The sequence below is a fragment of the Chanos chanos genome, chromosome 10 (assembly GCF_902362185.1).
Source record: "Chanos chanos chromosome 10, fChaCha1.1, whole genome shotgun sequence".
Taxonomy (NCBI): Eukaryota; Metazoa; Chordata; class Actinopteri; order Gonorynchiformes; family Chanidae; genus Chanos; species Chanos chanos.
The window spans coordinates 20,540,841-20,555,263 of NC_044504.1; the positions used below are offsets into that span (position 1 = coordinate 20,540,841).

Here is a 14,423-nt window from a genome sequence, read left to right on the forward strand (position 1 = left end):
ATCTAAATGACCTTTTGACGATCCAAACGGCCTACGTGAAAACGCACTGAAATGGATTGGTCATGGGTACAAGAACAGAATTCAGAGTGGTTACGAATGCGTTCAGCGCTAATTAAAGAACTCGCTGAAAACAAAGGGGTTGGAAAGGTTACCCTTTTCAGTTTACCGCATCCCATCTTTAATGGCTGGCTATGTCTGTCAACTGTGTTTTTGACTGCACTTCTCTATTTGTGTTTTATGTACTGGGACTGCTTGGAGCTTGCGCTACAGGTGAGTGCTACTGCTTGGCACTATGTAAAAGCAAAACAAGTGGGATGATGTATTTGACATGATACATTTTCTAACGCACATACTGGCCCTGGAGAAATACATCTGTAATCTATGTTTTCTTGTGAAATGTACAGTGCGTGTGTAAATGGACACTGGGACAATTCTGTGGAGCACGAAGTACAGATCGAAGCTCGGCTAAGCGAAAGATGAGGAAAAAGTGTCAAACCCCAATTTTGATAAAGGTGAAACGTCTAGAACTCAAAATAAATGCAATGAAGAAATTCTTAGAGGAAGGCGTCCAGGAGCACAACTCAGTACTTGACAACAGCTCCTCAGAATGAGAACGAGAAACCGTGATCTACCCCGAATGGTTATGATAAAAGGTTCTTGAACCTTTATTAAGTTTAAAACAATAAAATGTTTTCTGGCCCCACCGACTGTTAAGTCTCTCTCTCTCTCTCTCTCTCTCTCTCTCTCTCTCTCTCTCTCTCTCTCTCTCTCTCTCTCTCTCTCTCTCTTTAAGTGTGTACGTGTGTCTGAGCTAGCTGAACCAGCAGTTCAGCTGTGTCAGTTTACGAGGGAAGAATAATATTGGAACACAGGCTTCTAATGCAAATTTTCAGCATTAGTTAAAAATAAAATCTACATTGTTTCCCGTCCTCGTGTATAAAAGCCACACAGGCACCATATTAAAAGAATGGGAACCATTCTGTTGGGAACTAGACTTGTATATGTTAGTTGCTCAGAGCATATTTTCTGGTAACATACGCAATTTCACATGAATGGAGACGGGAAGTCAAAGAACATGAGCTGTCATTGTCAGTATAGCACGATATCTCTTTACTTTGTCCAGTGCGCTTTATAGCTAATACTTATATGAAATAAACACAGAATTCACAACGCCAGCTTTCTGTATATAGGAAAATAGCGAACAGGACTGTCGGCGTGGTTGAAGAGTCGCCAATTAGCGAGCTAGCTGCCGACATTAGCTAGCCTGCTACAAAACTCAGTCGAAAAAATGTTGCAAGCAATATATGAGTTACCCGTGGAAGATAAGATATTTTATGCTGTCCTGGCGTTCTCATGGACTGTTTATCTCTGGGAGGCATATCTTGCCTTCAGACAGGTAATCATATCCAGTCACCGAGCATTTAATAAGTTAAACAATTTCAGTAACAGTTATCTTAGCACATGTCTCCCGATGTCGCTACATGTAACTACATAACAACATTGCTACATGCTGTATTGCATGCTGTATCACTTGTGGTCATTACCTTTCATTTTTCATCATCCATTATATGCACATGATAGTTTCACTTTTTGGGTGGGAATATTTCAGTTCTGTTTTTATTTACATTGATCTCAAGACTCCTCATTGTCCATATGGATATATACTGTTTACAGTTCATTTTGCTTTATGATTGCTTTTTGTTCATTATTTTGTGTTTCAATATGCGTGATGACTGTAGTAATTTTATGATTACTAGGTAATCAGCATATCAATTTAAAACAGTAATAAACTATTAAATAAATGGTAGTCAGTTTACTCCATCTTTCTTGCAGCGGAAAATATACAGATCTACCAAACATGTTCCTATGGAACTGGGAAAGATAATGGACACAGAGACTTTTGAAAAATCACGCCTCTATCAACTGGACAAGAGCAATTTCAGTTTCTGGTCGGGACTGTATTCAGAAACGGAGGGAACGGTGAGTATCTGTTAATGCAGACTGAAAGTCAGATGATCTGTGTTTTGTACAGCAGCATTTGTAAGGTGATACTCACAGTATCGTATATCTAGCTACTCTTGCACACTGAATTTAAATACATCTCTGTTTTCTCTTTTGGTTGTTTTTTAAGCTTATCCTTGTCCTTGGAGGAATTCCATTCCTCTGGAGGGTCTCAGGGGCCATCACAGCACGTTTTGGTCTGGGGCCTGAATATGAGGTGGGTTTTAGCACCAAAATGCCTCATGCAACCACTTATATCTCAGCATGTCTGACACAAGGCGTAGCATGTTAATTTTAAACAATATTACCAATTTAAAAAGTATATTTGTGTCAAATAAGCTTTAGCACAGGTACATGTGTGTGCCTTCTTATCTGAATTGTTTATGTTTTTGTTGCATATGAATGTATTTATTTTGTAATCCTTTCTTTTTAGATATCTCAGTCTTTGATCTTTTTGATGCTGGCGACTTTGTTCAGTGCTCTCACTGGGCTTCCCTGGAGCCTTTACAGCACCTTTGTTATCGAGGAGAAGCATGGCTTCAACCAGCAGGTATGTATAACCTGGACATAGACTGAGGATGTTTAGAGAGGCCTTACATTCATCCACACAGTGTCACTCAAATCCACTGTTGTCTGTGTTGTTTCTTACTCCCCTGAAACTCTCTCTCTCTCTCTTTCTCTCTCTCTCTCTCTCTCTCTCTCTCTCTCTCAGACCTTAGGGTTCTTCATGAAGGATGCTCTGAAGAAGTTTGTAGTGACTCAGTGTATTCTACTCCCGGTTACTTCTCTGCTCCTCTACATCATTAAAATTGGTGGTGACTATTTTTTCATCTATGCCTGGCTCTTCACACTAGCAGTTTCTCTGGTGAGTTCCGTGCCCCAAGCAGACAGCTGACAGTTGTCACATCACTCCCTCATTCAGTGCTGACATTTTGCATTACTTGCTGCCATGGTAAAAATTTACAGTTTCTTTCCCCTGTCTTTTTTGTCTTTATGTCCCACATTCTTTCCATGATGCTGTATAGGTGCTGGTGACTATCTATGCTGACTACATTGCTCCCTTGTTTGATAAATTTACTCCTCTGCCTGAAGGAGAGCTGAAGGCTGAGATCGAGAGCATGGCCAAGTCCATCAATTTCCCCCTCACTAAAGTCTATGTAGTAGAAGGTACAGTGACCAAAGTTGAGTCAAATGTTCCAGACATGCTTGTCATTGAATAATTAATCAATTCAACACTCTTCTACGTTCTGTGGCCCAAAGGCCTTCCAGAGCATAATCCTATTTATTCTGCATTGTAAAGTCTGTAACTCCTGTTTAAACGTCATTTTTCTCTCAGGTTCCAAGAGATCTTCCCACAGTAATGCTTACTTCTACGGCTTCTTCAAAAATAAGCGCATTGTCCTTTTTGATACTCTTCTGGAGGACTACTCCCCCTTAAACAAGACTGGAGACGCAGAAGCTGAACAAGGAGAGGAGAATGATGTAGTGGGTGAAAACAAGGCCAAGCCAAAGGTCTGAGAGATGTAAATTCACGGCATGCTGTGTTTTAGTTCGTTATGGATCAAGCGATGTCCTTTTTTCGTGGTCACGGTAGCTGTTTACAGCTTCACTCTGTGATGCACTGATGTTGTTTCTCCTTATTTTTTTCATTTCTCGTTTTTCTGCCCTCTCTCTTGACAACCAAGACGAACAAGAAGCAAGGTTGCAATAACTCAGAGGTTCTTGCAGTTCTTGGTCATGAGCTGGGACATTGGAAGTTGGGCCACACAGTCAAGAACATTGTCATTAGTCAGGTGGGTTTACCTTGGTGGTTTACTGCTCTGCGTGTTCATTTTGGATTACCACAGCCCTGCTTTTCCAGTGTGATTTCTACGTTGTTCATTTTGACTGAGCTGTTTATCATGTTGGTATGCAGATTGTGGTACAGCCAGAATTCCATCCAGTTGTAAGAGCTTGAAAATGTGAATGACTATAACTTTGTTTCATGTTGTCTCTGACTCTACAGATGAACTCCTTCCTGTGCTTTTTTCTCTTTGCGGTCCTCATTGGTCGGAAAGAGCTCTTCCTTGCTTTTGGTTTCTATGACAGCCAGCCCACTCTGATTGGTCTGATGATCATTTTTCAGTTCATCTTCTCTCCATACAACGAGGTAACACAACAAGAGTATTTCTCTTGTTCTCTCTCTCTTGTTCTCTCTCATTGTTTCCATTCCTGTTATCTTCTATGCTCTAAATTTACTGAGTTATCTGTTTTGTCCTTTTTTTTTCCTTTTAGTTGCTGTCCTTTTGTCTGACAGTTCTGAGCCGTAGATTTGAGTTTCAAGCAGATGCTTTTGCTCGTGGCATGGGAAGAGCTTCTGAGCTTTACTCTGCTCTGATCAAACTCAACAAGGACAACCTGGGTTTCCCTGTGGCTGACTGGCTCTTCTCCATGTGGCACTACTCTCACCCTCCCCTTCTCGAGCGACTGAGAGCCTTAGGAGGCCCAAAGCAGGACTGACGGCCTGAAAAGGGAGGGCCACGAATACAGGCCCTCCCAAAAGGTCTCCGCCGACCTCTGCTGGCCCTCTGAAAAATAACTTTCTCTCTCTTTCTCTCTTTTCTTTCCCTCATGCTACACCCCCCTCCCCCAACCCCTGGCTCTCTTTTCCTTTTTGTGGCTCCCATCTTTTCTCAGTGATTTTTGTAGTTTATTCAGACTTGCACAAAGCCAAATGTGAAAGCAGAATTCCGCAGACAATTGATCCCAACACACTGCTGACTTACATAATAGTAGTGTTTGTTGGTTCACAAACATTTCTGACAACATAGGTTGCCTTTTTCAAGAATTCTTTGTGAATCAGTGAGGTTTAATTTAGTCTTTTGTTTATGAAAAATGACCCTCATCTCCTGTCAGTCAGTGCATTCCCAATTTTATTTATCAATTTTCCAAAACTGCATTGCAGTTTTAATGTCCTTACATGTAACCAGTGTATGGTGCACTTAAAAAGTGGGCTTTGTGCACCAACCAATAATAGAAAATAATAAATAGCGTAAATGAACCTTCAGACTGACCAGTGTACTTTGAATATCTACTTAGTACACTGAGCAGAATTAGAATATTTTTGTGTTTGGTAGAATGAAAAAAGGGCTTGTAAAGTGCCCTATGACCTAGGACCTTTGGATCTCTAAGTCTCCTATTTTGTTGAGGATAAATACCACTTAATTGGTCTTTCACACCAGAAGGGCAGTGATCAATGATGTTAGCTTAAATGTAATGACAGGGCCAATTAAAGCAATTCGGAAAGAATTGCAATTAATTTTCACATACTTGTTCCACAGTAATTTGTTCTTTGTTTTGTATACTGTTAACAAAAGGGTCAGATCATATTTGTAAATATATAATTTTTCATGATTTAAGAACAAGCATAATGGAAAATGTGTCTGAGAACGTGTTTGAAATATTTAAAGAATGGTTAGGAATTCTCTGAGAAAGATTTGTCATTGTTTCGTTTCTTTTTCATGCTCAGTGCCTGTGTTTGTACACAAGAGTTCATTTGGAGGAATGTGAGTGTTCTAAGTAAGTCTGAGAGTAGCTGTCGTTGACCCGCGGTCTGCAACTCAAGCACTGGTTGTGGCTTGATTCAGCTTGTCAGTGTGCGGTTGTACATACCAGTCTGTGAGAGTGGATGTTGCAGCGCTTAGGCTTTTGCAGCAATGGTTCCCCATCGGAAATTACCCTGTGCAGTATGTGGTTTGCAGTGTTTGAAGTGACATTGAAATGTACTTTTCTTGCATCATTGTGAATAAAGCTTTCACATCATGTTTTGTCTGTACGTGCCATTTCTCCATTGTAAAACGTGATCGCAGAAGAACGTCGGGGCACATTTAGAAACGAAAACGAAGCTATGAAAAGTAAGTTTTCGTGATCACTAAAATATATTTGTGCTCAGACTGTGCAATTGTGAAGCAGTGTTACGCATGTAGACGTAGATTAACGGCGAATACACAAGTTGCAGCATTGAATAAACTACCATCACCGATGTGTCTGTGCGCATGACAGTTTTGCAAACTGGTCGCGTTACCGCATAAGGGTCTGATTGCACAGCAGCAGAGCCGCACTTTCAGAGCAGCAGCAATTTCACAACAGCAGTTACAGGCCAGTGGCATTGGACGCATGCGCGGTAGGACATCGTGTGAACCTGCTAATTCGCGCGATTGTGCCATGTAAACAGCGACCATTTGTGCTGGTTATAGGCTGCGCGTCGCCATGCATATTACCATTCAGGAAGGGATATCATTGCCAGTATATGAGCGATGTCGCACATGCTGCGACAAATTTCACTGCCCATTTTGTTCAACAGAATATTATAAGCCAACAGCAGCCAGTCACCTTAGGCGTCACCTTAAATTACATTTTAACCGGGCAGTCAAACATGAAGGTAAGCCGACGTTAGCGAACGTAGCTAGATCCAGTATATTGGCTCTGCTAGAACTTTGGAAAGATTCATCTATCCAGCGAGCTAACTATAACTTTATGCGGTAACCTTTTAACACTAAATTGAATGCCCAGTCAGCTACATACCATATTTGTACTTTTACACATTCGTGACAGGAAATTGTAAAAGTTGTAGTTGGCCTGTTGCGTGTGTGCATAGTCCAAATAGCCTTGTCTTTGTACAGGAGTGGGGAGAACCACAGCATTTATGTTAACAATGGCTATTTTCTTTGATCTTTCTCTTTCGTTTAGAATTTTCTTCCACTGTGCATGTGGTGCATAGTTTGGTAGCAAGTAACAAAACTTACTGGGATGTACTGCAGTGTCAGAGGACTGTCATCCTCATTGTTACGTCTTTAACAGACCTACAAACTATTTTCATGGACCCACACTTCATTGAGTTTGTTTTCTCATTTTTCAGGATACGCTATTCACCGATGTGGCTTAGGGTGCAGGGCACAACTCCATTATCACTGCATATACTGCCAGTCAATGCTGCTGCGTAAGGAAGACTTTGAGAAACATTTAATTGTGTGCAAGGCTAAACAATCAACCACAGCACCACTGTCAGAGCCATGTTCTGCCAGTGCAGAGCCAGTTAACCTAGGAATTCATGCCCTCCCAAGAAAAATCCGTGTGAGACCTGTTGTCCGGGAAAAGTGTCCTATGTGCAGTCTTCTTATGAACAAACGTAACATTAGAAAGCACGTTGACCGTAAACATACAAACGCGGTATGTAAATGCCCGGTAGGTAAATGTCAGTGAAGTTGTATTTTTGCCTATGTAATTGTTTTGGTGGTTCCAATAAAATAATATTATGCTCAGTTTAAGCCTGTTTGAAGTAAAGTTTTATTCCTGCACATGTAGTGTAAGTGTACACAAAGTTTGAGGTTAAATTCAAGGATACTCTCAACTATCAACTTCGAGGTTAAATTCAAGGACAATTGAGCATTATTTTATCCTGATAATTATTTCAGCTAATTATGGTATTAAGTTTTTAGGCCTATTCATGTTCGATTTTGGGGTGTCTACATAACCCATTAGCTTACCCAGGCCACGTAAGCTATAGTTTGTGTAATACTTACCTTGTGAGCGTCTATATGCGTTCAAAAACGATATTCGTTTTAGTCTACAGCCTAAAATATAACGTTAGTCTAACGCACAACAGTTCAGAATGATTCAGGCAAATACATAGCCTACCAACCACATACCAGGCTTTTAGTTTTCGGAGGAAACCCATAAAAGATTCGGAAGAGTTTGACAGTAGCGTTATTCTATTTCATTTTTATATCACAAATTTATCGGAAACCCACCCAAAACGATTGAAATGTTGATTAGCCTAAGAGTCGCTAAGGTTAAAAAAAAAAAAAAGTGTCAGCGCATAAACTGAATGCCACTGGCCTGAACCTGCTACTGTAAAACTGCGGCTCTGCAGACAGATAACGCTCTAGACACCGCTTCAGCATATAGTCACCACACGATTAAACCATCACGTATAATTAAATGTTTAAACCTTACTAGACGTCGGTGTCGAAAGAAATAGTCATGGATAAATGATATAAAATTATCGTGGCCGTTCGTGGTATATAAATGGTGCAGCTGGGATATTTGGATTCGAACAGCTCATGGTTCACCCCCCGATAACATAATGGTGGCTCCCATTTCGTGTTTATTTTTGTGGACAAGGGCATAGTGGGCAGACTACGCGTCTGTCTTTTTCTGTACTGAAAATGGCTAGGTTTCTAAAATCCACTGCCAGGAATTTCATTGTAACACAGTGTAGAATGTCATCCGATCAGGTAAGCTGTATCTATTACAATAATTTCACACTAGAAAAAGTTATTTATAAATGCATACAAGTCTTTGTCGGCGTTAGTCATTTGTGCCTTAAGATTTGTATTATTATTATTTAGAATTGCTTTTACGTCAGTTGTAGGTAGCATTTAAAAGAGATTGACATTTAATTTACCTTTGTTTATTTTAAAGCAATAGACTATTTGAAACGGTATTAATATATTAGACGAGCATTGAGGTCACAGTAAACTGAGAATCTGATTTGGCCTGAGAGTTTTACAGACCACTAGTATTTTAGCGCAGTGTTGTTAAAAGCCATGACAACATGTTTACCGAAGTTTGGTGGCTCAAATACGGTATTTTGACGGTTATTCTATATAAGACCTCAACAAGCTGAGGTATCTAATAGGGAATACTCATAATCATAAACTGCCCATTCTCACACTCATTTCGCCCGTATCAGTGAGCTGTTTTGAAAACAAGAGGCCTCTTCCTAGTCTCCGAAGTGTGACCTCAGCAAAGTCATTGTTAATGTTATTACCACATTGCCTTTCTTTTGTTTATCATTTTAAATAGATTTATACCATTTCAGGTCATACCGTTATTACATTATTACAATACACTGTACAGATTTTAAACCTTTTGTGTAATTTTAACCTCTGTTGTATATATCTGTTTTCCACAGCTTGGGGAGCTGGGTAAAGGTGCTGGAAAGGGTGGGGGAGGTGGAGGGGCGGTGAGAGAGGCAGGTGGAGCATTTGGCAAGAAACAGGCGGCTGAAGAAGAGATGTACTTTAAGTGAGTGTGGTGACATGATTCGAATTATCTGAAAGCTCCCCTTAAGGTCTTAGTTTTTGTGGACCTGAGAAAGTTAATTAGGTTGATGCCCTGGTTAGATTGCACTGCCTAGCTTTAATTTGGGTAAAGTGTAGCTTCTGAAATATTTCTTTTTTTCATATAAAGTATATTAAGTTGACATATAAATATTACAAAGCACTAGGAGAAAGGCTATGTGTGTGTATTCAGATTCTTGCTCATGTTTCAGCTTCCCTAACAACAAAGATTAAATCCATAAGTTATCATATTTATCACCATATGTACTTTCAGCAGTGTTTTCAGATCCTGGGAAAGACTCCATGTAACATTTTAGCATTTTCTCTCCATCTGCTCATCCCATTAGGAGAAAAGAACAGGAGCAGCTTGCTGCCCTAAAGCATTATCACCAAGAAGAGATTGATCACCACAAGAAAGAAATTGAGCGGTTGCAGAAGGAAATTGATCGCCACAAAGGCAAAATCAGAGAGTTGAAACAAGATGACTGAACCTGTTTTTTCACAGATCCTTGCGGTGCCAAATGCACATGCCTTGGTTATGCTGCCTTGCTTGGATGGCCATTTGTATGAGTGAATAATTGCATATGATGGTTTAAAGATGAATAAAACTGACTTCTTAAAACGTGCTGGCTCACATTTGTGATTGTTTAAGAAATAGTTTATTCAGAATTGTGGCACCAGATTAGTGAGGCACAGAGCCTGTTCTGTTAAGTGAGCAGGAGATATGAAATAAGCCTTAAAATTTTGAATATTATCCTCCATCAGGGAAACTCTTGACACATTCTGAAGCATTCAAATTTATCTGCAAACAAAGTTCAATAATTCTACACTGTCTCTTGGTGAATGTGAAGAAATGAGTGAATGTGAGAGACTATGTGAAGGGAGATGTTTTAAGACTAACAATTGCTATAATATAGAATATTTTCACTGCTTATCTGTTTTATGAACAATAACCATTTTAAACAGGCTTACAGTAAAAGCCCAGAGAACGCCACTAGTTCCAAGTGGTTTTGTCCACTACTGACACAAATATTTCACTTATAAGAATTAGAGCTCAGGAGGATATTTCCTTTAGTTAAATATTCGTTACACAACAGGAGACTGATTTCCTATGTCGTTACTTCAAATTCAGAATGAGAACACTGTACTTTCCGCATTTGTAATGTGATCAATATGTCAAGGCCAAGCTTCCTGATACAGCACACACTTTGGATAGACAGGGGGCACTACACACATATATATGTAACGCTCTTCGGGAACAACATCTAAAACGTACGCGAAGAATCCATATCAATATCGTCATTTCCTACTTAATCATGACTCCTCCCCTGCCCCTGTCTTTTACCGTGGACAAACCCGTGCATCTTTCTTTTCCCTCATCATGGCGGACCGGTTCAATAAGGTGTGTTACGGTGCGGTGAAGAATGTTAAAAAATGTACATTTGTTCTTTGAAATGCGATGTATGTCTGTATAGGATTGATTACTTATTCGTAGGGACTGTAGCTGTTGAGCGGCATATGCTCTTTAAGGGTGCTGTACAGATGATTTAATCCACCTCATCACACGTGCACACTAACCTCCGTTCCTCAACAAAATATGCTGTCTTAGCTTCTCTTGACCTTTTTTACAGTAGCACACCAGAATGAAAGGAACGTGCGTACATTTGCGTGGTGAACAGTAATCAGTGAGAAGTATTATCCAATTTAACACTAAGTGTTATATGTTGGTGTTTGCGAGACACTTTCTGAATAGGAAAGAATCTAGCGGGCGAGAAGGCCGTTAGCAACAGATGCTATCCAGCTTGTTGAAGTCCAGATATGTGCTTTTCCAAACTTGACTTGTACAGCACCTAAGCTCTCAGATTAAAAATGTGAAACATAAAGTGGGTGTAGAAGACTTTTTTTTTTTATTGTAACGTTTGAATGTCTGTTACCCGTGGCTTGAATGAACGGGTCAAGCATGATTGTCATTGTTGGATATCAACACGCTGTGGTGTCAAATATGCTTCTTGTCAGTGATGATTTACCATTGGTTCGAGTTTAACGACCATGAGAATACCTCACATGCACTACCATCTGAGACAAAAAGACGTTAACTGCGGCAGAAATAATGGAAATTTTTCCTTACTAGACTGATGAATACATTGTTCTTTCAGGTTCTGCTAATTGATGGCAGAGGCCATCTCCTCGGTAGGCTTGCTGCCATCGTGGCGAAGCAGATTTTGCTTGGTAAGTATCTAATGTTATAGATATAAGTGCTTATTGAACTTCTTTTTCATGAACTTAAGTTAAACTGTAGAATTACATGTGAACAGTGTGCCACAGGGCTAACATTTTAAAAATACATAAGTGAGTCAGTTAGAAAGGGATGGAGTAAGCTTTTCCACCTGTGTTGTCAGTTGCTGCTTTGATTGAACTGTCTATGATGTCTTAACCTACATTAAATGAGTTTCACGACCATGAGAAAACTCACATGCACTACCATCTGAGACAGTAAGCCTTGAAAAACGGTTAGTTGATTATACAGGGCTTTTTGTCAACATGTTTTTTTTTTTAATCCAGGTCACAAAGTGGTGGTTGTGAGATGTGAAGGCATCAACATCTCTGGAAACTTCTACCGCAACAAATGTAAGTTGTGAATTTCATTTAAAAGGGATTGGTTGCCACTGGTTTTGAACACTTTTCTGTTCAAGGCTCTTGAAGAGTGACACTTTTCCTTGTTTGTATTCGTTTTGGATCTTTGGAATACATATTTCAAAAGTGGTTGCTTTCGAAAGTAATTGGGTCAAGAAGATAAAAGAGACAGTGTGATTCCTATTTTTCTAGTGAAGTACTTGGCTTTCCTACGCAAGAGGATGAACACCAACCCCTCCCGCGGGCCCTACCACTTCAGAGCCCCCAGCCGCATCTTCTGGAGGACAGTCAGAGGTGAGCATGTTTAACAGCCTGTGTGGATCACCATTGAATGTTGTAGCTGACGCAGGGCTGTTCAGTGAACGATGATGAGCACTTATCCCGAAGCTGAACCTGGTTTGATGAATACTCTTTATGGATCTGACTGCTGAGTTTCATTTCCAGCCTTGAAGGTCAATGCATTTTTCTGTGTACTGGTTCTCTGGCTTTTTTTCCTCTTTTGTAATTTAATGTTTGCCTTGCTGGGACTTTGCAGGAATGCTTCCTCACAAAACCAAGAGAGGACAGGCTGCACTGGAGAGGCTGAAGGTGTTTGACGGCATTCCTCCTCCCTATGACAAAGTGAGTGTGCTCAGGTGCACAGTGTGCTCTTTTTTCCTTGGTGCCATCTGTGATGTCATACCTATTACCCATCTTATTTGAATTTACACTGAAATGACTCAACAATCTGAGATGACTTTGTATCATGCATTAATGTCCGGTTGTGTTTTTGTATTATCTTACCGCGTTGATTTTGTTTCTTTACAGAGGAAGCGCATGGTTGTACCAGCTGCCCTGAAAATTGTGCGTCTTAAGCCCACTCGCAAGGTATGTCTTTCGCAGTCATTCTCTACCTTTAAAAACGTACTTTTTTGTTGATGGGTGGACAAACTGGGTCGTGTGTCTCCCCCCCCCCTCATTTGGGCGTGTGTTAGGTGTGCAAAAATTGCTCTCTGGACCCACTGACAAGGCAGACAGGCATGGACGCACAGATAAACACACTCCCAGAGACAAACACGAACATGCAGACAAACATACACACACACAGATAATAAAAATTTCTCCCATCTTTCATCCACACATCACAGGGGCACATTCAGCTTTAGTAAAGCTTTTCTCTTTAAAGCACTGGATGTTTATGGTGTGTGTGCGTGTGTTAGGAATGCAACACTACATGTGTGTTTACACGTTTGATATTGAATGGCCTGAAATATATGGATCAGTTCAGTTTGTCCATGCCTTAACAAATGCACGAAAATGTCACTGACAGGCTTTTGCCATCTTTCTCTTGTTCCTCTCCAGTTTGCCCTCCTGGGCCGTCTGGCACATGAGGTAGGCTGGAAGTACCAGGCCATCACTTCTACCCTGGAAGAGAAGAGGAAGGAGAAGGCCAGAATCCGATACAACAAGAAAAAGGTTGAGATCAAGCTAGCCAAACAGGCTGAGAAGAACGTCGAAAGCAAAATTGCTAAATACACTGATGTTCTGAAACAGTATGGTGTTCTCGTGTGAGCGACCCCCATATTGATAAAAATAAATGTTTATAGAAATGAGTGGTCTCCTGTTTTTGGAATGTTTTGGATTTTTCACGCGAGGTTGTCCTCTTGCTCATATTGGGACTCTCAGTTAAATGCCACATTGCTGTAATGACAGTTAAGTCATTTTTGGCGGTGAATCGATTTGGTGTCATCTGTTCAAAAAAATCAGGAGTCTGTCTTACTGAGGCACAGGTCAGACCTATGCAAAAAAAAAAATGCTTGAGATAAAATGGAAGATTTAGGAAGATCAGTGGGTTTGTAACCAAGGTTGGCACAGCAGAAGTACTGTTTGGTTTTGTGTCTAGTAATCATTGGTAGACCAGCACACGATTCTATTCAGCCAGAAACCAGCCCCTGATCATTTGATGAGGTTGTAAATGAGATACCAGACAGGAATGGGTTGAAGCCTTGCCTAGATGATTTAAGGCAAGGCTTCAACTCATGAGTTGGCACATTGAATTTCAAAGAGGGCCTTTTTGAAAATAGAGACCATGGTTCCTCAAAAGTGTAGAACAACTACATACAGATTCCCATAAAGACAAAAATGATTAAAATACTTCTAAGCAGTAGGTAAGATGTCAGTTCATCTTTAAACATCTGATGCTAAAACATGGTGAGCTGATAATTTTTGTGTAGTTAAACATGCAAATATAGGAAATGGGAATGATGAGGTTCCTCTCAATGCCGCTAGAGTACACTGTTGCAACACTTAAAATGTGTCTCATTTGACCCTATTGTTTGTGGTATGTGTTTGAGCTTAAACCTGACCATAACCATAACCTCAGAAAACAGACCAGTTTCCAGTGCTGAAATATTGGGTGGTTCTCTGTGGCATCACTGACCCGACACCATCTTGCTACGCAGATCTGTGAGAGGAACAGGCAGGGAAACACCTCTATGTATTTGCTCTGAATTACTGACCACAGGCTAAATGGGCTTTTCGTTTGTTTTTGTCTTTTAGCCTCCTAATAGCTATTGCTGTATTTTATTTATCCATGCAGCATGCTCTAGTAAATTACTGACCAGCACTTCAAATTTTCATTCACATTTTTGTCTTCCACCTAGTTACAGCTGTTCTGCATTTACTATTTTCTGTCTATCTCCTGCT

At 40.3% G+C, this 14,423-nt stretch overlaps 3 protein-coding genes and 3 non-coding genes across 6 annotated transcripts; all 6 read left to right on the forward strand.

Moving 5' to 3' along the window:
• The first annotated feature begins 1,062 nt into the window (after window positions 1-1,062).
• zmpste24 (zinc metallopeptidase, STE24 homolog) lies at window positions 1,063-5,803 on the forward strand. The gene is made up of 10 exons (XM_030786879.1): window positions 1,063-1,396; window positions 1,834-1,980; window positions 2,132-2,218; window positions 2,435-2,551; window positions 2,714-2,866; window positions 3,027-3,168; window positions 3,338-3,513; window positions 3,687-3,794; window positions 4,007-4,150; window positions 4,276-5,803. Exons 1-10 carry the CDS (start codon window positions 1,289-1,291, stop codon window positions 4,498-4,500), a joined length of 1,407 nt encoding a protein of 468 aa, XP_030642739.1. The 5' UTR covers window positions 1,063-1,288; the 3' UTR covers window positions 4,501-5,803.
• A 2,261-nt stretch (window positions 5,804-8,064) lies between these two features.
• atp5if1b (ATP synthase inhibitory factor subunit 1b) lies at window positions 8,065-9,727 on the forward strand. Its single transcript, XM_030786242.1, has 3 exons — window positions 8,065-8,276; window positions 8,957-9,069; window positions 9,452-9,727. Exons 1-3 carry the CDS (start codon window positions 8,208-8,210, stop codon window positions 9,591-9,593), a joined length of 324 nt encoding a protein of 107 aa, XP_030642102.1. The 5' UTR covers window positions 8,065-8,207; the 3' UTR covers window positions 9,594-9,727.
• Window positions 9,728-10,215: 488 nt separating this feature from the next.
• On the forward strand, window positions 10,216-13,330 carry rpl13a (ribosomal protein L13a). Its single transcript, XM_030787466.1, has 8 exons — window positions 10,216-10,248; window positions 10,387-10,506; window positions 11,261-11,333; window positions 11,667-11,732; window positions 11,931-12,032; window positions 12,274-12,359; window positions 12,546-12,605; window positions 13,080-13,330. The coding sequence occupies exons 1-8, from the start codon at window positions 10,216-10,218 to the stop codon at window positions 13,287-13,289; spliced, it is 750 nt and encodes a 249-aa protein (XP_030643326.1). The 3' UTR covers window positions 13,290-13,330.
• Window positions 11,113-11,190, forward strand: LOC115823611 (small nucleolar RNA Z195/SNORD33/SNORD32 family). The gene has a single exon (XR_004025642.1). It is a non-coding gene; the product is annotated as a small nucleolar RNA Z195/SNORD33/SNORD32 family (small nucleolar RNA).
• On the forward strand, window positions 11,520-11,599 carry LOC115823599 (small nucleolar RNA Z195/SNORD33/SNORD32 family). The gene has a single exon (XR_004025631.1). It is a non-coding gene; the product is annotated as a small nucleolar RNA Z195/SNORD33/SNORD32 family (small nucleolar RNA).
• LOC115823600 (small nucleolar RNA SNORD50) lies at window positions 12,099-12,172 on the forward strand. The gene has a single exon (XR_004025632.1). It is a non-coding gene; the product is annotated as a small nucleolar RNA SNORD50 (small nucleolar RNA).
• Window positions 13,331-14,423: the final 1,093 nt, after the last annotated feature.

Excerpts from the sequence above, each read along its gene's own strand:
- rpl13a (XM_030787466.1), top strand. The coding sequence starts at position 10,216 with ATGTCGTTACTTCAAATTCAGAATGAGAACACT. Across the intron at positions 10,249-10,386 it reads AAATTCAGAATGAGAACACT|AATCCATATCAATATCGTCA; the intron begins GTACTTTCCGCA and ends ACGTACGCGAAG. Across the intron at positions 10,507-11,260 it reads TGGCGGACCGGTTCAATAAG|GTTCTGCTAATTGATGGCAG; the intron begins GTGTGTTACGGT and ends TTGTTCTTTCAG.
- zmpste24 (XM_030786879.1), top strand. The coding sequence starts at position 1,289 with ATGTTGCAAGCAATATATGAGTTACCCGTGGAAGATAAGATATTTTAT. Across the intron at positions 1,397-1,833 it reads CATATCTTGCCTTCAGACAG|CGGAAAATATACAGATCTAC; the intron begins GTAATCATATCC and ends TCTTTCTTGCAG. Across the intron at positions 3,795-4,006 it reads AGAACATTGTCATTAGTCAG|ATGAACTCCTTCCTGTGCTT; the intron begins GTGGGTTTACCT and ends CTGACTCTACAG.
- atp5if1b (XM_030786242.1), top strand. The coding sequence starts at position 8,208 with ATGGCTAGGTTTCTAAAATCCACTGCCAGGAATTTCATTGTAACACAG. Across the intron at positions 8,277-8,956 it reads GTAGAATGTCATCCGATCAG|CTTGGGGAGCTGGGTAAAGG; the intron begins GTAAGCTGTATC and ends TGTTTTCCACAG. Across the intron at positions 9,070-9,451 it reads GAAGAAGAGATGTACTTTAA|GAGAAAAGAACAGGAGCAGC; the intron begins GTGAGTGTGGTG and ends TCATCCCATTAG.